This window comes from Lasiodiplodia theobromae, assembly GCF_012971845.1.
Source record: "Lasiodiplodia theobromae strain AM2As chromosome Unknown scaffold_2, whole genome shotgun sequence".
NCBI lineage: Eukaryota > Fungi > Ascomycota > Dothideomycetes > Botryosphaeriales > Botryosphaeriaceae > Lasiodiplodia > Lasiodiplodia theobromae.
In genome coordinates this window covers 426,318-452,513 of record NW_023336495.1, presented here as the reverse complement: position 1 = coordinate 452,513, position 26,196 = coordinate 426,318, and the positions used below count along the sequence as shown (strand labels likewise).

The 26,196-nt window shown below is 50.4% G+C and overlaps 9 protein-coding genes across 9 annotated transcripts; 3 read left to right on the top strand and 6 right to left on the bottom strand.

Moving 5' to 3' along the window:
• Nucleotides 1-1,183: 1,183 nt before the first annotated feature.
• Nucleotides 1,184-3,043, bottom strand: LTHEOB_669 (Major facilitator superfamily transporter; the record flags this gene model as incomplete). The annotated part of the gene is made up of 8 exons (XM_035515973.1): nt 1,184-1,292; nt 1,353-1,443; nt 1,502-1,617; nt 1,668-1,815; nt 1,865-1,927; nt 1,985-2,502; nt 2,552-2,614; nt 2,667-3,043. 8 exons carry the CDS (start codon nt 3,041-3,043, stop codon nt 1,184-1,186), a joined length of 1,485 nt encoding a protein of 494 aa, XP_035369428.1.
• A 517-nt stretch (nt 3,044-3,560) lies between these two features.
• Nucleotides 3,561-4,838, top strand: LTHEOB_668 (uncharacterized protein; the record flags this gene model as incomplete). Its single annotated transcript, XM_035515962.1, has 2 exons — nt 3,561-3,822; nt 3,877-4,838. 2 exons carry the CDS (start codon nt 3,561-3,563, stop codon nt 4,836-4,838), a joined length of 1,224 nt encoding a protein of 407 aa, XP_035369427.1.
• Nucleotides 4,839-5,346: 508 nt separating this feature from the next.
• Nucleotides 5,347-5,937, bottom strand: LTHEOB_667 (Ran-binding protein 9; the record flags this gene model as incomplete). Its single annotated transcript, XM_035515951.1, has 3 exons — nt 5,347-5,516; nt 5,580-5,812; nt 5,876-5,937. 3 exons carry the CDS (start codon nt 5,935-5,937, stop codon nt 5,347-5,349), a joined length of 465 nt encoding a protein of 154 aa, XP_035369426.1.
• Nucleotides 5,938-8,595: 2,658 nt separating this feature from the next.
• On the bottom strand, nt 8,596-10,594 carry LTHEOB_666 (Protein serac1; the record flags this gene model as incomplete). The annotated part of the gene is made up of 4 exons (XM_035515940.1): nt 8,596-8,644; nt 8,698-8,728; nt 8,779-9,241; nt 9,365-10,594. 4 exons carry the CDS (start codon nt 10,592-10,594, stop codon nt 8,596-8,598), a joined length of 1,773 nt encoding a protein of 590 aa, XP_035369425.1.
• Nucleotides 10,595-12,834: 2,240 nt separating this feature from the next.
• LTHEOB_665 (Aliphatic nitrilase) lies at nt 12,835-14,057 on the bottom strand (the record flags this gene model as incomplete). Its single annotated transcript, XM_035515929.1, has 3 exons — nt 12,835-13,497; nt 13,591-13,768; nt 13,825-14,057. 3 exons carry the CDS (start codon nt 14,055-14,057, stop codon nt 12,835-12,837), a joined length of 1,074 nt encoding a protein of 357 aa, XP_035369424.1.
• Nucleotides 14,058-14,519: 462 nt separating this feature from the next.
• LTHEOB_664 (uncharacterized protein) lies at nt 14,520-15,650 on the top strand (the record flags this gene model as incomplete). Its single annotated transcript, XM_035515918.1, has 1 exon — nt 14,520-15,650. The coding sequence occupies one exon, from the start codon at nt 14,520-14,522 to the stop codon at nt 15,648-15,650; it is 1,131 nt and encodes a 376-aa protein (XP_035369423.1).
• Nucleotides 15,651-18,353: 2,703 nt separating this feature from the next.
• On the bottom strand, nt 18,354-20,091 carry LTHEOB_663 (MFS transporter; the record flags this gene model as incomplete). The annotated part of the gene is made up of 2 exons (XM_035515907.1): nt 18,354-18,940; nt 18,993-20,091. 2 exons carry the CDS (start codon nt 20,089-20,091, stop codon nt 18,354-18,356), a joined length of 1,686 nt encoding a protein of 561 aa, XP_035369422.1.
• Nucleotides 20,092-21,239: 1,148 nt separating this feature from the next.
• Nucleotides 21,240-23,165, bottom strand: LTHEOB_662 (C6 transcription factor; the record flags this gene model as incomplete). Its single annotated transcript, XM_035515896.1, has 6 exons — nt 21,240-21,621; nt 21,675-21,910; nt 21,962-22,396; nt 22,452-22,747; nt 22,799-23,071; nt 23,129-23,165. 6 exons carry the CDS (start codon nt 23,163-23,165, stop codon nt 21,240-21,242), a joined length of 1,659 nt encoding a protein of 552 aa, XP_035369421.1.
• Nucleotides 23,166-25,111: 1,946 nt separating this feature from the next.
• On the top strand, nt 25,112-25,742 carry LTHEOB_661 (Major allergen Alt; the record flags this gene model as incomplete). The annotated part of the gene is made up of 2 exons (XM_035515885.1): nt 25,112-25,551; nt 25,607-25,742. 2 exons carry the CDS (start codon nt 25,112-25,114, stop codon nt 25,740-25,742), a joined length of 576 nt encoding a protein of 191 aa, XP_035369420.1.
• Between the last annotated feature and the right edge of the window lie 454 nt (nt 25,743-26,196).

The window sequence follows — 26,196 nt, the reverse complement described above, 5'->3', positions numbered from 1 at the left end:
TTGGCGATGCTCCTTAATCCAAGATTTAATCCAAGTCTTGAATAAACTGGGCTCTGTGTTATGGACTTGGCGACACAGTGGCTTCTCGGAAGCGGTTTTCGGTGAACACGGATACGAGGCTCTCACGGCAACTGTTGAGGTGATGTGAACGGTTGGAGGTCTGCACGTCCACGTCGAGAATCAAAATGACAGACAGAGCAGTGCAGTACTAGTAGAAGAACACAAAGCATTGAGTTTGTTTTGGGTATGTTGACAGCGTGCGACAAGAATTTAAGTGTTGCCTAGGTGCTGTGCCCCACCGCTATCGGCGATAACCCCGCACTGTGAGACGGTAGCATCTTGATAGCGCGCGCGAGCTTTGCTATCCTCGATGAGGTTTCAGTCAACACAGTCTATCGTATTACTTATGCCGCCTTTCCTCTACTTGGCCCACTAACATGTCCAGCTATGTTAGTGATGTCTTCGACCCGGAATGGGGGACATGCCTGCTTTGTCACATGACTAGTTAATACTGTATTGCGAGAACCCGAGAAGTGTGTGCAATTTATATGCCTTGAATTTCTGCTTGGCTCAGTTTAAGTAAGTTCTACTACGATCAAGTGGAAAAAGTATCCTCTTGACGAATTTTTGTCAAACCTTATACTTGTCTTCACTGCCGTGTTCAATTGCCGGTTATCGTTGCTTTTTCTCAACACCAAGGAACATCTCCAGTTCACTGCTACAGAGGCGTGCTGCAGCCAATGGCAAGCGCGAAAAATAGCAGGGTCCTAGAACATGGCGTAAGTATGCCTCGGTTCCTTTTTTTTTCTAACGAAAAAGAACATGTGTAGGTAGTTGAAGTTATCATCCGGATGTAAATGTGGAATTAATAATTATACATTCACGTCCGGACGATAGCTTCAACTACTGATGGCACGGGAAAAATAAATTCACGCTAGCCGTCGACTGCAATATCCCCCTGTATACACCAAAGAACAACTACGCAATCTCCCCATTTCTTATCATGCCATATTTCTAGTAGCCAATGTATGTATCCAAGTAGTTAGCTTCTCATTCAAAAGGAGCAGCAGTATTCAATGCCATTGATTTACGCTGTTCAATATATCTGTAAGATCAAAGGAGAAGGAAAGAAGCGCCTAGCTTTCTTCTCTGAGGCTCGTAACAACCGTTCATCGTCAAACAGCTAAACTCCAACATCAACTCCCTTCGTCTTGATGCTCTGTCTCTCTACGTTTACCTCTTCTTCTACAGCCTGACCCTCAATGGTTTCAGCATGCGCCTCGCGCTTTGGCCTTTTGATGAACACATTAGTGACAGACACGATTAATGGTTTCGGTCAGCTCGAGACTTACTTCAAATACCGTATGTCGATGAAGCGAAGCGTAGATGTCATCGCTATGACAAGTATCCAAAGCCCAATCGATAACTGCCATCCCTTCTTGTCTGTTGTACGAGTCAGCCACGTTCTGCGAATTTCGATACTCGATATCTTGTAACTCACAATAAGGAGCCTCTGAGGCCGGCCAGACGAGTACTTGGCTCCACGCTGAGATGGCGTAATAGGATGCCACAGATACACCAACAATAAGGGCACGTCCGCTTGGGTCTCGTGGCAATCTACTTTGTTCAGTACGGCGTGCCATGAACCACAGCTTGGTGGAACTCACAAATCAGACAGCCATGAAAATATCAGGGGTGCTGTGCCCATAGACATATATGAGATGAAATAGCCTGTATACGCGCTTGTAAGGGGAGCAGAATCGGGATGCGACGTCCAAATTGTTAGCATCACAGCGGGAATCATTCCGAGCACAGCTATCAGAAGATTAGCCACAGCATACAAATCAGTAGGTCTGTCTCATACCTTGAGCAATTATCAAAATCCATCGAGTCTGGAAAACATCGGACAAAATGGCCCAGATCCACACTGCATTGATGTCAGTCATTCGCGGTGCCGACTTCATGACTCGACACTTTTACTGACCAAAAACGACATTGATTGCGGAGCCACCGATTGGGATCGCATTGACCTGGACCGTCGTCCATCTTGCGGACCCATCCGGGTTCTTCATTGCCTTGAGGAACAGAGAGAAGAATGAGTTGCCGTTGGTGGTAAGCACGGTGGCCACGTAAAGAGTAGCGATGAAGTAGACGATCCAGGAGTTGAATGTGCGCTTCGCACCGGCCCAGGAAAGCTTCTCCGGCTCCGCTCGCTTGTGTCGGGTGAGTCTCGTCATGGCCATCTCACCATGGGTCTTGCGGAACCAAAAGGCCCTCGGGTTTGGGTTGTTCGGGTAGTCGGGCAGCAGGAAGAAGCCCAGGAAACCCCAGACTCCGGTGATGACAGCATTGATCACGAAGAGCCAGCGCCAACCGGTAAGCCCGTGATGGCCATGCAGTGTGTCCATTATGGCGGCCTGGAGGGCTCCGGACATCATGCTCCCCACCGCTTGGCAGGAGTGGTAGAAGCCCATTCTCTTTGCGAGTTCCATAGGCGTATACCTGGAAACACTTTAGCTTAAAGATCCGGTCTCTCCTCCTGCAGCCTTACCAATGCATCAAAAGGGTCATCATTCCTGGCCAGGCGCTGGATTCGAACAATCCAAGGAACACCCTGTTTGCCTTTGTAAGCCGACCTGTTCATAGTTTCTCCAGGGCGTACCTACCTGATGATATAGACTTGATATGTCTTGGTGACCATCGCCATCAAGCCAGTCATGACTCCCCAAGCAATTTCCAAGCTACTTAGCCATAGACTTGGCCGGACGTAAGTCATGATGACTTGGCTTGGGATCAGCATGATGCAGTAGGCCACGTTGAAGTACGTCTGAAAATAGTTGAGCTCGTTTCCATAGAGCTCGAGATCTTCCTTCATGCCGGAGACGTAGGCATTGTTGATGTTCATTTGATCCAAGTACTTGATGATCTGACTGATGCAGCCAAAGGTCATCAGGAAGATGTCCAGTCTCCGCACAAGGTCCCTCTCAGCTGGAGACCTTGGCTCCTTGGCGGCGAGCACCGCAGGCCTCGAAAAGAACCTCATCGTCGTGTGTCGAGGTAGAAGGGAACAGAGAAGAGAGAAACAACTTCAACACATTTGCGAGGACCTTTGATGTTTGTTCGTGAACAAATGATACGGCTTCGGGTAATATATATCTAAGCCGAGTCTTGTCTTGGCATGCCAATCTCGGCCAGATCTAACTCCGCGATCGACAGCGATAGGGAAAGATTGAAAGCTTCGCGAAATGATTATTATCGTGTCCTTCGTTCGATGATAAACCGTGTCCATTATTCGAAAGCGGGGTAACGATAACTCAACGCGGGGATACGTACCACAAGAGAACAATAGCCGAGTAATGAACGAGGAGACCCCCACCTTAGAACGAACAGATAAAGCGATCGGGAAGAACACCGTATTAGCAGAGGTTTCGGGCCGGTCGCGAGATGCCGTACATGAGTCGATCTCGGAGAAGACATCGGAGGTGTCGGCATTCAAGACATAAAACCAAGCATTCTGCCCAAGACTTACGATAAGCCGCAAACTTGCTTAGCGCAACGCAATGAAGCCGTCACTGCCAATCCCGTCCCCGAGCCTGTCATTCTGGCACCGCACAACACGTGCATTTCCCCACTTAAATGCAAACTGCCAAGCCAACGTTCCTGCTTCCGTCAAGTTCCTGATAATTGGCTCTGGCATTGCAGGATCGCTGACCGCCTGGAAGTTGATTGAAAGTGGTGTCAAGGGAGAAGACATTGTGATCCTCGAAGCTAGGGAGGCTGTCTCTGGTGCTACGGGTAGAAATGCGGGACACATTCGGCCCGGTATGCCTGTAAAGCTTAATTATTGTTTGTCCATCTTTCTGACATTAGCTGCAGACGCTTTTCGTGGCTTTCCTGTTTTCTCCGCAATCCACGGACCGGAACAAGCCAGAAAGATTCTCGAAAACGAGATAGTCGTCCTTGAGGAAGTGAAAAAGTTTGTGGAAGCAAACAATATCGCTTGCGACTTCAACTACACGAGTACATATGACGTTTGCCTTTCGCAAGAATTCGCAGACCACCAGGCTAAAGGTATCGCGCAATACAAGGCTGCTGGCGGAGATGTCTCCCACGTCAAATACTACGAGGGCGACGAAGCGAAAGCCAAGACGAGGATCCCCACCGCCCTTTCCGCATACGAATGGCCTGCCGCATCGAACCACCCTGCCAAGTTGTGCCAGTGGATTCTGAACGATGCCATCAGCAAAGGATGCAGGCTCTGGACGCATTGCCCGGCAACGAAGGTTGTCAAGCACCAAGGCCCAGCTGAGACCGGCTTGCGATGGGACGTTCACACACCTCGTGGTATCATCTCCGCCAAGACGGTCATCCACTGCACCAACGCCTACGCGGCAGCACTGCTCCCGGAATTGGCCGACTTCGTGACGCCGCGTCAGGCGCAAGCTCAGTCCTTCGTCCCGACTCCTTCCATCTCTGGCGGATCTATTTTCAATCACACAATGTCTTTGAGATACGGTCTCCACTGTTTCTTCTCGTTCCACCAGCGGCAGACCGACGGTATGATCATTTTTGGAGGAACGGGGAGCAGGGATCCTAAAACGCCGTTCGACCAAATCACGTTCGATGACTCCAGGTTCAGCGATGAGATTTTCAGGAACAGCGCGAAAGAGTTCTCCGACATGGCGCGGTCACCCACGCTTCGACATGGAGAAGGCTTTGATCATTCTTGGACTGGAATCATTGCGATGACTCCTGATTCTGTGCCATTGGTCGGTCCTGTTGAAGGATGTGAGGGTCAGTGGATCTGTGCTGGGTTTAACGGTCATGGTGAGTATTAATTTACTGTGTTGCCCCATTGAAAATAACTTTGCTGATTGGGTGCGTGCTCAAAGGAATGGCAAGAATGTTCACTTGTGCTCCTGGTCTGGTTAAACTTATTTCCGGCATGGCTTGGGAAGCCACTGGCCTCCCCGAATGTTTCCAATTTACCAGAGAAAGAGTGAACCAGATTGAAAAATAGTAGGCAAAAAATTCTGGTTGTAGGACTGTCAATGTCCTTGGCCTGTGGTGACCCCATGCGAAGTATTTAGTAAGAGACAGGAATGTCCTCCTTTTGGATGGGAGGGATTACAATAAATTTCATGGGTCAGATGAAAGATAAATTATTCGAAACATATTCAAACTTGTCGTGAAAAGTAAAAATATAACGTTTAGCTTCCAGCAATTCGTAAAAGAGAGACTGAACTACAAGACCTAGCTCGCCGAAATTTCAACCCCGCAAATCGGCGTCCAGTACAGATGGCTTCTCATTCAACAGTTGACAATACACACCTACCATGAGTTCCCCTATTGGTGTTCTTCATCTTTTCTTTCTGCCACCATCCCATATTTGAAGGGGAATTCTTCTAGATTTGTGCCAAAATTCGCTTTGACCTTGACCCCCTTTGGACACATGCCCACAATTGGAAACAACTTGCCTCTAATGTCCTTATCACCATTGTCCTTGCAGAATGCGACTCCTTGCAAGTTAATCTCATTAGTGCTGAAGTGAGCTTTCTTTGTGTAAGGATAATACGTACCCAAGTGCTCTCCGTTCTTCGTGAAAAACAGCTCCTGCTTGTCGAAATCCACACCTGCGCCGATGATATCGCCTTTCCCATAGCTTTCGGAGTAGTGATGACCCTGTCCTTCGTACTCCCGCTTGAACTTCTGACCATCATCTCCATGATAGCCCCATGAAGGATACGACTCAGGCCAGCCAGGCATCTTGTCAAGAGCAAAGAACTGCGAGCAGAACCCGACACCAACGATGCTTTCATTGATTTTTAGCAGTGCGAAGAGTGAACCATAAGCGGGGGAGTCAATGATAACGTACCTCTCTAGAGTATCTACTTCACCACACTCCAAAACCTCTACTTCGTAGTAGTACGACCTCATTCCAGCTGGTATGGGAATATTGGTTCGTGTAGCAGAGATCTCCTGCCAGCGATCTATAGCTTGGTAAGCAACTACGTACCCACGAAGACCAAACCAATTTGCATGAATCACCTTCTCGAATGCCTTCTATCTCTGTGCCATCATCAGATATGTTGAAAAGGCAGTCATCTTGTGTCCAAGAAGGCGCGAAAACCTGTGGTTGCGGCAATGAGACGTATCTGAGGAGGCCGAACTCCCCATATTGTATCACCAAAGAGAGCAAAGACCACCCGTGTTGGTCTTCACCGCTCAAGCGATTTGAACAGCAGACGAGAACCGTCTTCGATCGCCTTTCGAGAGCGATATTCAGGACCTGAAAATAGTATTCTCGTACTGCTTGGCCGTAATGGTCGATGAGCTCTTTGACCAGTCCATCGAACCTCGTTTCCTTGGGAGGGCTGTTTCTCCATTCGTCTAGCACACGCACCCATGGGTCTAGATCAGGAGAACCATTTCGAGAATCCTTTGTGGTGTGCTTCAACAAAAGCTTGATGCTCTCGTGTCTACACTGTGAGATAGCCATCATCATCGGGGACTCTCCGTACATTGTCTTTGCATCAATATCGGCACCGGCTTTGAGTAGATGTGACACACATTCGCTGTCATCACGGCGAATGGCGATATGTAATGGTGTATGCCCAGAAAAGTCTTCAGCTGATGGGTTCGCTTGGTGCTCCAAAAGTGTTTTGACGCATTCTGGTCTCCCATGATCTACTGCAAGATGTAGAGGTGTTTCGCGAAAGTCATTTCTTGCAGAGCAAAGACTAAGTCCTTCTCCAAACTCCAGGATGGTCTCCAAGCACTCTGTATGTCCATTTTCAGCAGCTTTGTGGAGCGGAGAGTTGTCGCCTGAGGAACAAATTGTCAAGATATGAGCTTCTTGGTCTTCTTGCGAGTGTGGGTCTTGTGACTCTTCATGGTTTTTCTCATCAGAATTCCCAAAAGATTTGTTCAAGTCTCTTCGCCGATGGTTGAATTCCAGGAGCGTTCGCAGTATCCTATACTGCCCACTCTCAACTGCCAGGAAAACAGCCGTACTGCCGTACTCATTCTGGATGGAAATATTGGTCTTGGGACCGAGAAGAAGCTCGACGAGCTCCAAATTCCCTTCGGATACGGCCGCATGCAGGGCCGTTCTTTTTGAGATGCGTTCTTGGTTGTTTACGTCAGCTCCTCGTTGAAGGATTAGCGCAGCGCAATCGTTATTTCCTGTGCAGGCAGCCTCCCAAAGCGGCTGCTGATAGTCGTTGTCGAACACATCCACTCTTGCGCCATTTTCAAGGAGCAGTTCTGCAACCTCCATAGATGCGTTCGGTAATCTGAGCAGCCAATGTAGCGGTGTCTCGCCTTCATTGTCCTTGACATTTGGATCGACCATTTTTTTTGGCCAGAAGATACCGGCAAAGTTGGAGGTCTTGGCTCTTGGTTGCGTAGTGGAGGCAAGAGTAGCCGTTGCTGTCTCGAATATCCAGCCTGGCTCCGTACTTGACAAGAATTTTGAAAATGTCCATCCGTGTGTGCTCACTGATCAACGCCATGATAGCAGTCGTACCATCGTTGCCTCGGTAATCGATTGAACGAGTTGTGGGTTCTTGCAAGACTTCTGAGTTCTTGTCCTTCGCTCTGTTCTTGTCTTCCATTGCATTCAGAAGGCTGGCAATCCCAATATACTCCCCAACACCAAGACAAGCTAGATGAAGGGGAGTAAGTCCGTATTCATTGCGGTCCAGTGGATCATCGCCTTTCGCGATGAACTCATCCAGAGCTTCTTCAAGGCCATAATATGCCGCGTAATGAAGCCTGCTATCGTAGGACTTGAATGGTTGTTCTGGAAATGCCCGCCTTTGCCAAACTCTGAAAGCAATGGAATCATTGTCGATAAACTTCATCGTTTCCTTATGGAGACAACTCCAAAGCGCGCTGTATGGTGCCTCTTTCCGTTCGTCTTTGTCACGCCACATCCTCTCTGCCCTTCTGATATGGCAATGCCAATGAGCAAGCTCATACCGCAGTGGAATGTCTTCGAAACCGCGGCCATCCTCTAGGATCAAAACCTTTTGTAACTCCAACTCCATTTGATATCTTGGTCCTTGACAAATGTGTTGCCTTTGGAATTGCTCGTTGTTGAGAGTTTGCATGATGTGGCATGCTAACAGAAGATGACCATGCTTTGGTCCCGCTTCGAAAGGTGTCTCTTGACAGGTGCGTTGCCAGCAGTGCAGGCAGGAGGACTTCTCGCTTGCGTCTTTTTGCCATGTATCAGACTCTTGCTTCACCCAGTCTTTGATGTTTTCGTGAACGAGCTCGATCTTTTCCTTTTCCTTATTGAGTTGAACGAAATCCCTGGAGTCCTCAAGGAAGGCTTTAAGCGAGTAGTCCTCAAAGCCAATTTGATCTATACGGCGATCGTTACGATGATCTGTGGCATATGTAGAAACGTACGTGTGGGAAATCTCATCTGCAACTACTTGTGCTGGTATTCCACCGTCGCCGCAGCCACAGACTAACCAACGGAGACAAGCGATGAGGCACCTATTCTTGTCGCCAGCCAGCTCCCTCATTTGTTGCGCATATTGCCTGTCCAGTATAAATGCAAGATTTTCCAGTGCCTTGTGGGGGTCATTCTTGGCCTCCGCGCTTTGGAGATATTGGATCGCTTTTGATGCTCCTATTTCTGTTAGCGTAAACATCATCTATGTCACTTGATATAAAGGGACTTACGAAAGAATGAAGAGCTCGCATGCTTCTTGAGCTGGAAAACGGCATACATGAAAAGTTCAAACTTATTGTAGCCATACATACCACGGAGTTCGGTCACGATGTAGTCGCTGATATGTTCCGAGGACCTTTTACTGAGGTCAATCTTCAGCGCTTCTCGGAACTTGCCTAGAGGTGGACTCCTGCTCGTGATCCAGACTTTGATATCTCCACTAGCTTCCCCATCCATGGCAATGCTGTTCAAGATGTCACAGAGACTCTCCATTCCTCCTTGTTTGCAAGTGTCCAAAGCATCCAAAAGCATGAATACTTTCCTTCTGGGAAAGGCTCTGTGGAAAACCGAGAGAATCTTGACAAAGGCAGCCTTGAGAGCATACTGCCAAGTTACATCCAAGGAAGTTGTGGAGCCCTGTCCTCTGGGATCTACGCTGTGACGGCCTCGGGATTTCAGATTGGCTTTGTCCGGGCCTTGTGCCCTCAAGTCATCCTTCATGGCTTTGAGGATCCCAGCACAGTCATGCTTGAGGGCATTCAGACCGGGATCATCCTGCAGTGGGGATACTGTAGAACCATGGGGATCGCACATATCAACCAACTGCATCAGTAAGTGAGCCATGACCTTTTTATAGTCGTGTGTAGACTCGCTTCCCGGTTGACAAAAGAAGTATACCGTGAATTGAAGCTCATCTTTAGGCTTGGCGAGGAGCTGTCCGATGACATACGCGGTCATAGAGGATTTCCCGGTTTCTGCTTTCCCAGACAGCCAACAGACACCGTCATTTCCCTTAATCCACTGGCAATAGCTTGGGTCATCGTGGATCCAGACGCAATGTTGTTCACGCATCGTTTCTTGAATCTCCTCGTATTGCTGAATGGGCTGTTCCCGTTCCAACCCAGTTGTTTCTTGCAGCCACTTCCTCATTTCCACGTACTGAGATGAATTTTCGACCCTCTCTTTGATTGATGTGACGTCAGCACGCACATCCATGATCTGAGCGCTGTTTTGCTCTCGTAGCTCCTTGATATTGGTCATAACTGTTTCGAGGTCTTTCCGGAGACCTTGTGTGTCCATCTTGATGTCCGTTATGTTGTCGCTGATTTTGTTGAGCACCTCGGTGGCCATGGTTTTCCAATCAATTCCCGATGTCGTCTCCAGGGCCCTTAATGCATCATCTCCATCTTTGAGAAATCCTCGGACATCTTCGGTCTTGCCAAAGAATGCTTTGAGGCCCCTCCCCATCTTCTTTACCATGCGCTCGCCACGATCTATCAGCCTCTTACCCGACCACCTGCTGGGTTTGGCTTCCGGCTCAAGAACTTCAGGCGTGTCGTCGGAGAGATCGAGTTGTTTGAGTTCATAACAGAATCGAAGGACCACAGAAAATATTTGCACGATATTCTTTAATATGCGCTCCTGGGATTCGGGAGCGCATCCAGCGTAGGCCCTTTCATCGTTGCCCGTAGAATTTGGTTGATAGTGTTTCGCGTAGAGCTCACCGACAAAGATCCAATGCGTGACGCGCTCTGACGTGGACATGATGGTGTCGCAGAGGTCAACTTCGGCTGAAATGCACTTGAACACCATACTGAAAGTACTCCAAACGATGCATGCTGTCTCAGGTGCGTATTTCATTGCTTCGTCTCCGACTTGAAAGACAACTCTTAGATGTCTCAAGATGCTCCCGGTGTTCCACCTGAGCTTGCTGATTGAGTGCTCCGGGTGATCCTTCTGAATTGAAACCTCAGCACTCTTGAGGCTTGACTCAATGGTTTTGAGTCCAATGGAATGGCTGGACTCCTTGAATTGTTTCCAGGATGGTTTTGTCGCATCATCGCCGAGATTCTCCTCGAGAAGTTGGAGCGCCTGTGTCCACAGACCGACGCTATCGGGATCCCGCATTGTTGATGCAGGTCGAGGGATAGTAAGGTTTACTTTGATTGAGTGATTTGTGGAAATGCACAGATTGATGTTTGGTGAAGGTTCAGAATGGGTGATTTACACTTCCACCCGACCGGGTATTTATGCGTATATATCTCTGGTCCTTCGCGTGTCGGGAGATAATATTAAAGCATCCAAAAACGGGCATGTAAATCGACGATTCCGGATCTGTGAGCACTTCAGCTGCAAGCCTACGAAAACCCTCGGCACAGCCAGTGGCTGCCAGGGGCACACGCAGCGGGCGCTCCACACGAAAAAAGATCTAAAACCACAATCTCGTGGGACGAGCCGAATAACAAAACAGCGTGCGATTTCCACGCGGCTCCACAATTTTCAATAGTGTAATACGCGCCTCCTTTTCACTTTCCGGGAATGTTTTCACACAAGCTGAAGATTCGGTTCATCAGCCGCAGATCCCACCCGCATGTAACTTACTTGGTTAGGCAGGTGCGCGATCAGTTCCCGTGCCGAGAACGCCAAAGCTTTTTCGCGACCATTAGCTGAACGAGCACAGAGGCACTCAAAGTGTTAGACAGCCATTCAAGTGTTCCGCTTTATTTGTAAAATATCTAAAACCGAAGTTTCAGCAGACAACACTAAAGCCTATACATATTTCATACCTTACCGTAACTTGAGGTCGAGATGGATCACGATCCATTGTGGAAAGTGCACTCAATACAGGCTTGACGCGCTAAGCCCATGCAATGCAAATTTCGTGTTGTGGATTGCCTCGTTACGACAATTCGGCAGCAGTTGGTCGCTGGGGGGAAAAGCAAAAGCAAGATGAAGGAATGCCAATAAATCACGGTTGCGACAGCTGTCAAGATCTAGAGAAATATGATCAAAAAACAAACTGATTTGAAATAGCACGTATTCACACAATTTTTTAGACAATGTAGCCTTGGATAGAAAACAAAGGAAAGATGGCTCTTGGAAAGCTTACAGCTGAAAGTCTCATGAGCCCTAGAACTTCCTCTTCTAGATATCTCAGATGACTTTAGTGTGTTCGGCTTTTGATCAGTCGTATGGAGGCAGCCACATGCGCCAAGGCTGGCGCCACCACTCTCAGCTCACCAAAATACCGCGATCCACATTTGTGCGCAGCATAGAAGGCTTCAAATGTAGTATAATTCGTGAGTAAGAGCATCAACACATCTATGATTTTTTTTAACACCCTTTTTACTCTTATATAGAATTAGAATTCTACATACACATCTGGAAGATAGCTTCAACTACCCATGACATGAGCGAAAAACAAATCCACGCTAGCCATCGGCTGCGAGAGGGGGCTGTATCAGCTGAAAGTCGCGTGGCCAGTGCGCCCCGAAGCCTCTCAGCCTCGCGTTTAATTGAAACTTCTGCGGAGAAAAGCAACGAAACAATGAAACAACCCGCTGATCATTCATAAATGGGTTGTGAAGATGTAAACTGCTGGACAAGAATGCATAAAGGCATAAAGGCAAAAATCATAGATCCAATGTTGTTCGGCTAAGGTCGTCAAATTGGAACTACATACTAACCGTCTCCTCATCCTCGCCTCTGAACAGTACCCTCTTTGGCCCAGGTAATACTCAAAGCGGACGCGTGCTTCCGAGACTTTATGACTTGAGTTCCGCTTTTGCTACTTCTTCTTCTTCTTCTTCTTCTTCGCCAGCTTTGTGTTTTTCAACTTCATCTTCCCCGGGGTCTCGAGCGGCATCATAAAAAATTAGTCTCGATAGACGAATCGCAAATGAGCAGCGGAGCTGTACTCGTTTCCTATGGTCAATCTAAAAATAATGGTTCTATCTCAGCATACAGAAAGTCAAGTTGTGGCATCCTGTACACTTTTCCCATACACGATCAATAAAGTTAGCCTATCTCTACCATCTGATTCCATCAGAATTTTCTGACACGATCTCGATGGGACACAAGTCAGGTACCCTGCACCCACGAGCGACCCCACAGATAACGGTTCCGCTCGCCGTTATCCCCACAATCCGCGATCGACGGGGCAAACCTAATCACAACGGCTCAAAACGGCAAGAGTACACGGCGGGAAAGAGCCGCGCGCGGGTCAGGCTTCCCTCACGGAAAGATTCCGTCAACCTAAACACTTAAATTTCGTCGATCTACGCGGAACCGCACTTTATCACCAAAACATCGCACTTATCACCACCGCCGATATCCGTCCCTCCTCCCCCCAAAGTTCCGCACCTATCTTACGCCTGCGCCGGCTTCTCCCGGAAGTGCACCTGCGTCCCAGCCTCCGTCGTCACCCTCAAACTCAGCAAGTCCGGGCGCGAATAGTGGCCCACGACGTCAAGATTGTGCTTGGCGAGGTCCTTATCCTTCAAATCGACATCCGCATACAGAATGCCCTCCTCCCCCGCCCCCAACGGCTTCACCAACTCCGACCCATCGGGCCCGTAAATCATACTAAACCCGCCACCAGGCGTCTGCGCGTACGCAAACTCCTTCAACTTCGTCCTCTCGCGGTTGGGCTCGGTCAGTATCTGCGACGCGATGAGCACGAAGCACGCGCCCTCGATGGCCATGACCTGCGACAGCCGCTGCGACGCCTCGGGCGTGATGTGCCACGGCCACTTCTCCTTGGTCGGCGCGGATGCGTTTTGAGTGGGAGGGATGCCCCAGATGAGCGGCCACGACGCGACGTGGATGTCGACGTCCTGCGCATACTCGTAGTACCGCAGCAACGGCTGCGAGTGCTCCCAGCAGTTCAGCCCGCCGACGCGGCCGAACGGCGAGGCGACGACGGAGGTGAGCGACTCGGCTTGGCCGTCGCCGTAGTAGGCGCGCTCGACGTGCGTGGGCTTGATTTTGCGGCGGTGGTGGATGATTGTGCCGGTGGGGTCGATGAAGGACTGGGGGGTGCGTTAGCGATTATGCTGGATTGGGGAGGTGGAGCCGAAATGTGCACGTGGGTGGGTGGCCGGGGGGATGGAAGAACGCCTTACCTGCGAGATGTACAGGCTACCCCTGTGGCGCTCGCTGTAGCCGAGAACAACGAAGATGCCGGCCTCGCGCACGGCGGCGCGGATGCGGTCCATCTCCTCGGACTCGCGGGCCAGCGAGTTCTGGAAGTACTCGTCCATGAACTGCACGTTGTCGACGACCGAGTTGGCCCAGATGCTCCTGAGATGTATACTTAGAGATCGGTTCTTCAATGGACGGGTGGCAGTACTACTCACCATGGGTATCCTGGGATGAAGACCTCAGGAAAGCCCAAGACGTTGGCGCCGTTGGCGGCGGCCTGCTGGATGTAGGCGATGGTCTTCTGGACTCCGCCCTCCAGGTCGTTCCACGCGGGTTCGGCCTGGACGGCGGCGACTTTGACGGTCTTGCTGGTCATCTTGGGGGCAGTGGTGGTGGAAGAGGAGTCGGGGAGAGAAATGATGCTGGGTGTAGAATCACTGGTAGACATGATTTGTGGGGACTGATGAAGCAGTGTCTCAATGCAGCCTTTATAGGGCTCTGCTCCTTCGTATCTGTATCTGCGCGTATCGGTCCCGCACTCGATCCGGCATCTCCGATTGCTTGGAGACGTCAATGCCAGGGTCGTGCATGACCTCTTACGTCTTTTCGACCCGGTGTTGTGGATAATGAGGGGAAGTGAGATGCGGAGAGCGAGTCACGAGCGGTGCCAAGCCCCGTACAGCAAGGAAATGCTCCGCTCCAATCCACAACGACCCGTTGTTTTCCTATCACGAAGACAACACCGCGGAGAAAGTCCGCATGCATATCGCAAGGGGGAGACACCGGAACCTTGTCCGGTTTTTCTGACCTCGTGCTTATATGTAAGATCATCGACGCCCATCCCATCACAACTTCCATCGTTATCTTTCACCGCACCAAAAACTTCTCAGAAATCAGACCATATTGCACCATGCTCCGCGCCCAGATCCCAGAAGCCCATCCGTTCGTCCTATCGCTCTTCGGCTGCCAGTACCACGCGGAATCCCCCAGCCCCACCAAGGCGGAATTAATCACCACCTTCACCAACCTCCTCAAAGCCTCTTCCTCGGTCGCCCACATCGAGTCTCTTGAACAGCATGGGGCCCTTTCATCCCCCGGCACCTCACGCGTCTGGATGACCTACTGGCGCACCCCAGCCGACTTCCAGCAGTGGTGGAGCAGCGGCCCCGTCTCCAGCTTCTGGGCAGCCCTGCCCGACGACTCCGCCGGCTTCTGGCGGGAGACGCTGCAGCTGTCCCACCGAAGGTCGATGTTCGAAACCAACAAGCCCGTCGCCAACGGCCTGGCCCACGTCGGCCAGCTGGCGCCCCTCACCGAGAAGACGGGCTACTGGGGCGCGTACCGCGATCGTCTGGCTGACGCGACCCCGCAGGAGCGCCTGGCCTCGACGATGAAGAGCGGCGTCCCACCGCCCAAGCCGGCTGGCGGCGCGGTTAGGAGGGGACGGGTCTTGATGAAGGACTTTCCTGACAATATGTGCCTCGTCGTCGAGGGCCAGGACTACAGCGCTATGGGGCCGGCGGAGCGCGAGCATTGGCGTGAGAACTTTGATGGGTTGACAAGGAAGTGGGTGTCACACGTCGTCAACTCCGGGCCGGAGGCGGGGATGGTGTCGGCGAGGCTGTGCCATGCGCCGGAGAGCGGGGTGGTGGATGGGGAGGGGGTGGATGAGGAGGCGGGGAGCGAGTGGTCGCCGGCATTTGGGTTCAATCGGAAGGTGCAGATTTTGTACTTTGCGGATCTGTCGTACATGGAGAGGATTGGGAAGTCGGTGAAGACGCATGTCGACTTGCGGAAGAACTTTATGAAGTCGTACGGGCCTGGTGGGGCGATGCAGGTGCATGATTTGTTGCTTTGGGTGGAGCTGAGTGTGGTTAAGGCGAGGGATGTCGAGGCTGAGTATGTGGGGTGTTGTGATGGGACGGGCTTCATGGCGTATGATTATGATCCCGCCTTCCAGGATCAGCAGGGCCAGTCGTCATGGTGGCCTTGGAGCTTGGTTACGCGGGCATCTCAGTATGTCTTCGGTACTTCAGCATAGAATACATGTAGTATTTATCGTTCTCCCAGATCTGGGCGTCTGCCATCCGTCAGTCCACCTAAACAATCTTTATAGTGCTCCACAGACAATCGAAGCCAGGTATGGCAAGCTCTTCATCCTCCCATTCAAGTTGGATACGGAACATTCCAACTCGCCAGTACTCTTCATCGGTACCTGTGGGTAGTACAAGTAGCCCACAAGCGTAAGGCGTGAAAGTATGGTTTATAGGTCTACAGTGGGTAAGAAGAAGCATTTTCACATCGTGAACTATTCCACGTTCGATCTCCTGTCCAGGTGTGACATCCATCCTCTTCTCCCACCAGTCCATAAAATACTCTACCCGATAGCTATCGTCCAAGGTGGACTGAAAAAGGTTCTTGGCCTTGTGAATAGGGGTGACTGGTAGAGGCCGTAGAGCCCCAGCAATTACCATATGACCACTCTTTAATCTTCCGAATAGATTCGAGCCGAGTGGCCATACCTCAACGTTGAAAATCTCGCAAAGCCTTGTTTCAGCTGTCCCCCTTAATTCATAGTTTACGCCCCGTGTCTGTGATGCCCAGCTCCAAGAAGGAGCAACAAAATTCTCCTTCATGGTAGACTTTATTCGCTCCGCTAAGGTCTGTGTGGAGGGGATTACTTCGCAGCTCCATAGAAGGCCATGTAAAAGGTCGCCTTCCCAGAGGCCAGCAAGATACCTGTCATTTATTTTCTGGCTCATGAATTGGGCCCATGCCGATATAGCCGGGAGCTGGTCCTGCTGGCAAGTCAACTGGCGTTGACTATACAGTTCTGTCAGGGTTGACCATCGATAATAGTCGTACCAGCTCTCAGGTCTTTTTGGCGACAAGTCAGCGGTTAGAATTCCGTGCGCTGGAACCCTTGTCCCATCCAGCAGACGCAGATGTCGGTCGCATGAGAAGGATATTGTATTCTGCGTAAAATACAATCGCCTAGTTGAAAAGGCACCTTCTTGAAATGTCCAACCCCGTGAATTCCACGGAGAATTCTGAATGTCGTGACTCGTGTCATAGTCCTGCCGAAGGTAATACGTGTCTTTGGTGGGAGAGCATGGCAGTGATGACACATAAGGTATCCGAACTATGTCGTTGGCCTTGGGATGGAGAAATCCATCGTGGGAACAATTTCCAGTCGCTACAATAAGGGTGACATGTGCATTCTGGTATACATCGACCATTCGCAATGATTCTGCCTCCCAGTCTTCTGCACTGTCCTGCACGATGCAGAGTGAATCGATCCAAAGGTAATCTATTCCAAGTCCTCTGGAGACTCGTACTGCGTCTCGGTAATTTGCCGGTAGCGACTCAAAAGGTATGTTGCGAAGCATCTTGTTAAGGCAGTCCATCTTAGTCTTCAGAGGTGGAAGATCTGGAGGCCCCCAACAGTGGCTCAAGGCGGAATACTTGCGTTCAATGCATCGCGGAATATCCTTGGAGTAAATCAGTCGGACGCCCTGATCTGAGCCTTGCGAGGAGCCTAGATCGAGTAGTCGAGTTGGTAGTGTCCTACCAAGCGTTTCAAGATGACATGAATTTTCGCAACTGTCTATCCAGCCTCGCATGACCGCCAACTTTTCATCAAAGCTCCAATTAGGGAGAAAGGTCTTGGTTGGAATACCCAGCACCTTGGCACACGGCTTATCGAGATCGGCTTCTACTAGGAAACATTCTAGAACGGAGGCGCTGGGCAAATTGTCGATCGTAGCGGATGCAACCAACCATCGAACCCCGAATGAGGAACGATTCCACGTGTAGAAGAATTCTATCGCGAGGGGTCTTTCTGTAGAATTCGTATCGCGAAGCCTCGTGGCTCCTTGTGTACATCTGTCTCTCAGCGTACTTGATAATAAGCATCTGCAGAAGTGGCAGCCTGCTTCCGCTGTTGCTGTGATAGATGGGAAGCTTGGTATGATGTCCTTCCTGATAAGTTGAGTACGAAGACGAATATCTGTGCCAGCAGACCTGAACCTGAGTGAAGGAGCCGGCGCGAGGGGCCGATTGTCGGTCTCAAGTTGGAGCTGCCCGTCCTCATCCCACACGAGACGATATCCGTGATCTTCCAACGTATCAGAATGGTCTCGTTCGTTGAACACAAGAGCTTGGCAGTGTACGCAAAGCTCTGTATGCATTGGCTCGGCAGGGTTTTCACTTCCTCGTTCATCTAGCTGGAGCCTGTCTGGCTCAAAAATAGCTTGCGCGGAAGGGCGTGCGTCTGTCATCTGGCTGAGCCTTCGGTGGGTAATCAGCCCGCTGTATCCCCTCACGATGAACGGTATGACTTACTGGTGGTTGAAATGGCTATGGCGAGCTGCTGAACTGGAACGAACATTGTTCCCTTTCTCCTACGTGCTGTCTGCTACGTGAAGGTCCCTGTGTCAGGCTGAAGGTAGTACGTTGTCTCACAGGATGAGATCGCTCAAGGCTGACGTGGCAGACAGTCGAAGGAAGCGAGGATTTCAATGCAGTCCGAACATGGATTGTCTTGGCTATCATTGGCGCGTTTCAAGCACCAATCAGAACATGTGATATGAAGAAAGGCTCGTAGCTTTTACAGAAGTCGTAGTATGATCAATTATTGATCAACTATTCTACCTATAACCCCGGAAACCCACCATAACTCGTTTAGAATACTTCTCTTCTCCGCTTTTAGTGTGTTGAGTACTAGACAAAAGCTGCGGCGCATTTAATGAGTCTGGGCAATGTGGAGTCCGCTCGGCTGAGCGGTCCGAACTCCAAAAAGCGTCACAACCAGGCCAACACCCGAAAGAGCAACGCAACACCACATACCGGTGCGGTATTGTTCCAACAAGCCATGACCCTTTTTCGTCTCGGTCGACTGCACAATCGCACTGGTAATGGCCAGCCCTACCCCACCGCCGATCTGGAACGCGCTCTGGATCATTCCTCCACACAAGCTCTTGATGTTTGCTGGGACCGAAGCGAGCAGTGCAACCGTGATGGTGCAAAAGAGAATCGTGAACCCCACACTTGTCATAACAGCCGACGAAAAGACGTGTTCCCAAAAGTTTGTATGGCCAGTCTGCATGATTGCGGAGGGAATGGGGGCGATGGTGCAGATTACCATGCCACCGAGAAGCAAATACTTGGAGTCGTAAACCTCGAGCATCCACCACATTAGTAAGCACACGAGGAAGGATATCACCCCCATCGGAAGCAAGCGCACAGACGTCTCGCCCGCACTTAGGTGGTTGACATCCTGAGCTAGAAGGGTCATATAATAGAGAGTTGATTGGTAGCCGCCAAACATCACTGCGGTACAGTTAGCCTTTGTCACGAAATTCTCGCGGTCAGAAACTCTTACAAAATGCACTGATCCAGGTAGGCGCGAAATTTCGCAGCTTCCACAACGACAGCGGCATGATGGGATTCTCCACCTTACTCTCCAGCCACGTGAAGCCGCAGATCATGGCAACGCTCAAAATGAGCAGCACGATCATAAACGCCTTGCCCCACCCGAGCAACCCCGCACTCGACAGCACAAAGCTCAGCAAGATCAGCGCCGCCGTCGACAGTACCGCGCCCACGAAATCCAACTTCGGCCGCGTCGAGCCGCCCTCCTCATTCTTATCCGCCGGCAGCACCATCACGCCCAACACGCACAGCGTGCCCGTAATCGACGCCGGCAGGTAAAACACATACCGCCACCCAAGCGACGACGTCAGCACGCCCCCCAACACCAACCCCAAACAAAACCCCAGCGACCCCATCGCCGAGAACACCGTCAGCGCCAACAACCTCTCCTGCGCAACAAAATAATTACTAATAATCCCGATCGCGCTCGGAATCGTCATCGCGGCTCCAATCCCCTGCAGCGCGCGAAACACGGCCAGCTGCACGAACGACCCCGCGAAGCCGTTCGCCAGCGTCCACACGGTCAGGTTCGCCATGCCGGCGCAGAAGACGCGCTTGCGCCCGTGCCGGTCCGCGAGGACGCCGCTGAGTAGTAAGAAGCCGCCGAAGGTCAGGACGTAGGCGGAGACGAGCCATTGCAGGCTGGCCGTCGGCACGGTGAAGGCGGTTTGCACGGAGGGCAGCGCCATGTTGCCGGACGTGATGAACATGTCGTCCATTAGTTGCGAGCCGCAGGTGATGGCGAGGATGAGGGCGCCGCGGAGGGACTTGATGGTGCCGACGTCGGGGTAGGGTTGGGCGATGCCCGTTTCGCTGGTGGCATCGTTGGTGCGCGAGGGTTCGAGCAGGCTTGGGGTGGGCGCGGTGCTGGTGTCGTGGGCGGTGTTGGATGAGGAGTCGACTTGGAGGCTTGGACCTGACGCTGTGCCGGCGCTCCGGGTCGGTGTCGAGTGGTCCTGTGTTGAGGAGGTTCTGTTTACTTGTGGAAGCTCAATGGCAATTCCGGAGTGGAAGCCATCAAGGCTAGTGTTGGTAGAGGTCATAGCCATAGTGCTGAGCGGTTTTTGCTGGATTTTGGGACCCTAAAGGGAGGAGGGATGTGGTGGAAAAGGTTGGCGGTCAAAGGAACAGATAGCTTTGCGGGGATCTGCGCTGGAAACATGAACACCCTGCCGTACGCGTCATATGCACGGACAGTGGAAGCTATAAAATACGAGTGTTTCTGCTGCTTGGAATGCTTACACAATGACGGCGTTCGGCGTTCGGAGTTCGATGCGTAAATTTAGAACAACATTCAGCAACTCTACTAAGCCACAACTGGAAGGACAACAAACGAACGAGGGGTTTCAGTCATGAAGGACTGAGACATTGATTCTTGGAGTCAGATAAGGTTTTGCTGCTCCGGTCTGAGAGCGTGCGGGGATCGACGGTCCCAGGGGTAAATCTTGAGTGTGTCAAAAGCTGCTGCCTGGAGCCATGTTTCACCCAGTTAATAGGCAAATAGTTTACCCGAGCAGTATAACGTTTTCAATATTTCTCAGCCTTGGGTCAGAGCTCCCATCAAATCTAGGAACCATTTCGTACTCGTCCGTCCTTGTCTAATTGCAACAGGTTTCTCCCAACGCACAGCATCGAAGACTTCGACGTGCTCATAGTTGTACATGCGGCAATTGTGAAACACAGGATTCCCGTGCCAGACATAGCTTGTCATCGTCCAAGGCCTCCTACCATGCTACATGACATTTTGTACAGGCCTATGAGAAGCGTGTTTTTGGGTTGGCGCAGCAGCCGGCAAGCGTTGTAGAGGGGTGTGTCGCGCGGGTGCGAAGGGCGAGCCGGTGTTGTTGATGTTTGCGTTTTTGCAGCGTAGGTGCTACGACGAGGCTTTTCTGCGGAGAGAAGGGAGTGGGCTGTGCTAGAGAGCTTGGAAGATGAGGTGAGGTTTCCGCGGAGGGGCGTATTTGTTTGGCATGGGAGGGGGGATTCGGTAGTGCCGATGGAGGGGAGCAGGAAGTTAGAAGAGATGGTTAGGGAGTGCGATCCGGAGCTGAGGTTTCGGCTGCATGTGGGTGAGGGAGAGCATGAGTTTGATTCGGAGGCTTCGATCGTAAAGAAAGTATACGGTGTTTCCGCATTTCAGAATTCATACAGTAATGATTAAATCAGATTCCCCGCATCCCATCCAATTTGTCTTCACCTATGTCATGTCTGCAAAAGTCATGCCCGTCCCTACCAAACTTTCAATGAACTCCGACAGATCATCATCGGTCATATTATCGTTTGAGATAGCATTGGGCCGAGTGAACTCTGCAGCCATATTCGGTGAAGGGAAAAGCAAAGAGCCATCTTCTTGCTGAGTAAGACCAAGGCTCACTTGGTGGGCATTACTCAGAGAGACCGAAACATCAAGGAACGCTTTACAGACACTGTAAAGCCGATGCGACCACCTGTTGATGTCTTTGACCCTATCCAGCGCATTCACTGTGTTCTGAAGCAGGTCCAGATCTTCTTGATCGTTCGTCGCAACTGCATGTGCGAAGACAACGACAAACGGTGTAAAGGATGTGAACAGTAGAACCCTTGTCAAAGTCAGGCACATGCGTGTATGCAGGACATGATTGAAGATACATACCAATTGAGGAAGTCGCAGCTTTTATAAAAGTCATAATGATGAACCCTGTCTGACGTACCGCTGAACTCAGAAAGACTAAGTTTTGCAGCGCTATGGCATCTGGTGCTAATCTCGGCATATTCGGAAGTACTCGTCTGGCAAAGATAGCATGTAGTGAGAAGGGAGTTGAAGAAGAATCCATCATGGGACATTGCGACTTGTAACCATTCTATAAGGTACGCCCCGCTGGTATCGATCTTGTTTCTCTGGTCAGCAGCACTCCATATCAAAGCGTCCCTACTACATACCGATCTGAGTTCGTCCCGCAAACGGTGGACCTCAACAACAATCTCTTCCGCAGCCTGAGCTCTCTGATCGGGGCTTTGTCGCTTGGCAGTGGCGGAGTAGAACTGGTCATACATTCTGCTCTGGACACTACCGACCTTGATACAAGCAATGTTGGCAAGATCCCAAGGCGCTAGGCGAGGGTCCGAGGAAACCGAGAAATAATCGCAATCGATATCGTAATCCCTGAAGTTGGAGCTGCGGCCTAGGGTGAGAGACAGGTTCTTCTCGATCATATGCAATACCCAGAACACGAGGCGTTTCTGGTGGGCTACATCGGGGTGGTCCTTTCTGAGAATGGATTCGCGGTGAATGCCGAGCGTATGGCACATTGTGGATGCCGAAGACAGATAAGTCCAGGCCAGATTTAACTTGCCCTCATCCGTAGCTTTGATCGCCTGTAGTGAATGTCAGTATGTTGAGAAGTTACTGTTTCCTTCAGGCTCCTCTAACCCCGAAAAACAGTACTTGAACGTTTTCGAGCGCCGGAACGGCAAAAACTTCGAAATTTGCGAGAGCGGTTGAGAAGCTCTCCTCGCAAGTCTTCATGAAGCCAGCAAAATCATTTCGCTCACTGATCGGGTCACGGCTTTGCAACATGTCGCGCATAATGAAGTACAGCAAGCCTTGCGCAAGCGCGACCGATCCAGAAGTAGCTGGTTCGAACGGGAGATAGACCTTTCGGAATAAATTTTCCACGAAGGACATATCATGCATGGAGAATGCGACCAGTATGGTTGGAGGGCGAGCTGGAGAGATTCTTAAGTACGCCAGAATATGTGGGGGAGCGATTTACATACCTTTGATACTCTTCACGATTTCGACAACGAAAGAGACTGGGGGTAACTGCGCGCTCAACGAGGGATGAACTATAGTCTGATGTGACAAGAATTGATCGGACGCGCTGCTCTCAAATTGAGTTTCCAATGTATCTTTCAAAGACGTGAGGGTAGCTGAAACATCATCGCGGAACTTGTATCCCAGGATCTCAGCTGTCGTGTTCGCTGTCTCCTTTGCTTGTAGAGTCTGTAGAGCGAATGGCGAGTCTCTCTCAGCCGAGGGTATTGCGGTAGCTGGTGAATTAGCTTGTGTCACGGGATCGCCATGAACGGCGTGTAAAGAATCGGAACTCGTGGAGGCATGAGGCTGGTCCAAGAGACGCTGCATGTGGCGTTCAATCGCCGACAGACGGTCCTGCATGCTTCCTTCAATCGTCGAGAGACGTTCCTGGATGAGTTGTATTTGCTTTCCACTAAGACTGTGTGAACATCAATCTGACCACTCGGATCTTTGAGACGTACACATAATTGGTTGGCACGACGCGAGGGCGATAGTCGGTAGTTTCATTCGAAGCCCGACAGCTTATACTAAGAGTCCGGCAGCTAGAACACGGCACTTGCTTATCGCATCGCATCTGATTTGACGTAAGCTCATTACTGTAATGAACACGTCACGATACCCTGGGCCCTTTGGATATCGAGCACGTGCGCAATATGAAGTCATACCTTCCTTAAGCGGCAATTCTCGCACTTTTTGCAATGGTTCTTAGCATATTTCATTTACATATGTTTGCACAGAGTTTCTTACTGCTCTTTGAAGCAAGGATCCAGACGGCGTGTCACCTTCAGCCATTTCGCAAAGTGCTCTGAATTCTCTATTCGAATCAATTCAACAAGTGATATTCAATGAGCGACGTCTGAATGAGGAGATTGTTCGGTGCTTGCAGCACAAGCACACCACAAACATCAATTTTAAAACTCGGCACAGCGAAAATATTTTCTCTCGGAAGGAACAAATTTGGACCGAGCACGTGCTCGGAAATAAGCTTGCGATTAGGCAGCAACGAACATGGTATGTCTGGCTCCTCTCAAATTTCTGCAGTTTTACCAAACGAGGACTGGCTTCACTGTTTGCCGAGGTGCATGTCGTCAACCGCCTTCTGCCACTCATCTGCCTTGTAAAAAGCAACCAAACGATCAACTGGAAATTTTCCGCCCTTGTACCAGCCAATCAACCTTGGAATGTGCTCTGGAGTAGCATCACTCTGAGAGGTCCCAATGTAGCTCTTGCCATCCACCATTTTTGGAACATTGGTATCTTCATCTCAGCGTCAAAAGGTGCATTTCCCGATTAAATGAACTTTCTGCATGCTCGGGTAAACGTGAAGCCATGTTCGACGAGAGGAACAAATCCTGTACTGTCAAGAGTAATGGATGTCCCGCAACCGTTGGTCAGGTCTCGTACGGATTGGACGATATACACCAGGCTCTTGAGTTCGGATGTGTTTATCGTGTGAGTTGCTCCCAGCTCTACTGCAAGGCTCATGCGAGACTCAACGCTGTTGATACCAATAACCGTATGACATCCCTAGAGCTTTACAGCCCGAAATTTATCAGCACGATCGGACAGGGGCTGCGTTATGTCATAGCCTACTACTATACCTGATCAGTAAGCGCATGTGAATAATAAGTTGGAATGGGGTTGGAACAGGGGGTGTTCTAACTCTTGCTAAAACTCTCTATTTCTCCGGCACGACAAACCACGTGCTGTTAGTGTGAGATCTATCGATACCTCAGATGTTCTAGACCTGCAACCGTTTCAAGTGGCGTCTCTTGATTTGCTGGGTGCCCTTAGTCTGCGTTAGTCTACTAACCAAACGCAGAAACATCAAAGCGACAGGGCATGTAACATCAGCAGAGATATGGAATTCGGGACCTAAACATTACGTTTGCAGTCGTAGGTTGGCTAAAAACTTCCGGGGAAGATCGCCAATGTTCGCCGAGAAACGGCACACCCATGGGGATGCACAACGAAAATAGTAAGCGAGTTCATTTTCCATCGGAACAACCATGGATCACCTAAAGCATGCAGCGTCCATTGTGTACTAGACGGTCTCGCTAGGCGCAAGTGAGTATAGAGAGACGTAACGTTCACCTAAACAACCGTAACTGCAAAAGTAAATGATTTCAACCTCATACATATATAAAAGCAAACCCAATGCTGCTCAAATCAAACATCAACAACACAGCAATTCCCACCAAGCCTCCAACACCAGTAACCTCATCATCCAGCACTACTTCACTTCCGAACCACAGGAATCCATCACCGCCGACATGAAGTTCGTAACCGCCGCCAGCGCTGCTCTTCTGGGCACTACCGTCTTCGCTGCTCCGCTTATGCTTATGTCTGGCGACTCCTCCCTCGGTGCTCTTGCAAGCGGCTTCCCCATGTTCGCTCCGTTTCTCATTGGCAGTAGCAACCCGGGCACCGTGAAGTCGGGAACTCCGTCGGACATGGTCCAAACAGACACCCCATCAGCCACGTATAAGATTCAGGACTTTACCACCCGCAAGTACGATGGCCAGCACATCAATACCGTGTCCTTCAAGATCGTAGCCTTCAACGCCGAGACCCTCGCCGACTGCTCCTCGGAGAACTTCGTCATGAATCAACGGTACACTTGCTCGAACGGACGGTTCAGCTTCACCTATGTCGACTACTACGATTGGGTCAAGCCCACCGAGCTCTTCATCCGGGAGGAAACTGATGATAAGTAAGAGCAACTTTCACTCACTGTATCCATCCGTGCATACTAACATTGCTTTTAGGGGCCCCATTGGCGGATCAATCAACTTCATCACGCCCCCCTGCCGCGCTGGTGGATCTGGCCCCGAGGACCTCACTTGCCAAATTCCCGACAGCCAACATGTTCAAGTTGGGCTTTTCCCCGCTAAATCTAACTAAGCTTTGACTCTCCGCGATCCTCAGTTTCCCAATAAAGCTTTGCGATTATTTCCTATAGATATATGCGTTACACCAGTCACCACTTGTCTGACTTTGTCTTGCACATATTGTCTTTTCAGTCTTTGGTACATATTTTCTTTTATAAGCCTTGTATATACTGTCATTTTGATCCTATGTACATATTTCAGACAAATGACTTTTCTTATGCTCATACTGTCGGCCAATTCCCGGTATAACATGGGTTGATAATCTTGAATGGAGTCCCGCAGGATCCTATAAGATGGCTCTATCCCCGCTTTGCGATACGAGCTTTCATTTTCGTCTTCCCCACTTTGTACTACCAACCGAGCTCCGCGTACTCTTCGCTGCTTGAATGCAATCTAACCCTCCTTTCATGTTCAACATTTCTATCCGCTTATCGAAAGGTCTCAGGCAGTATATTCACCATGTTCAG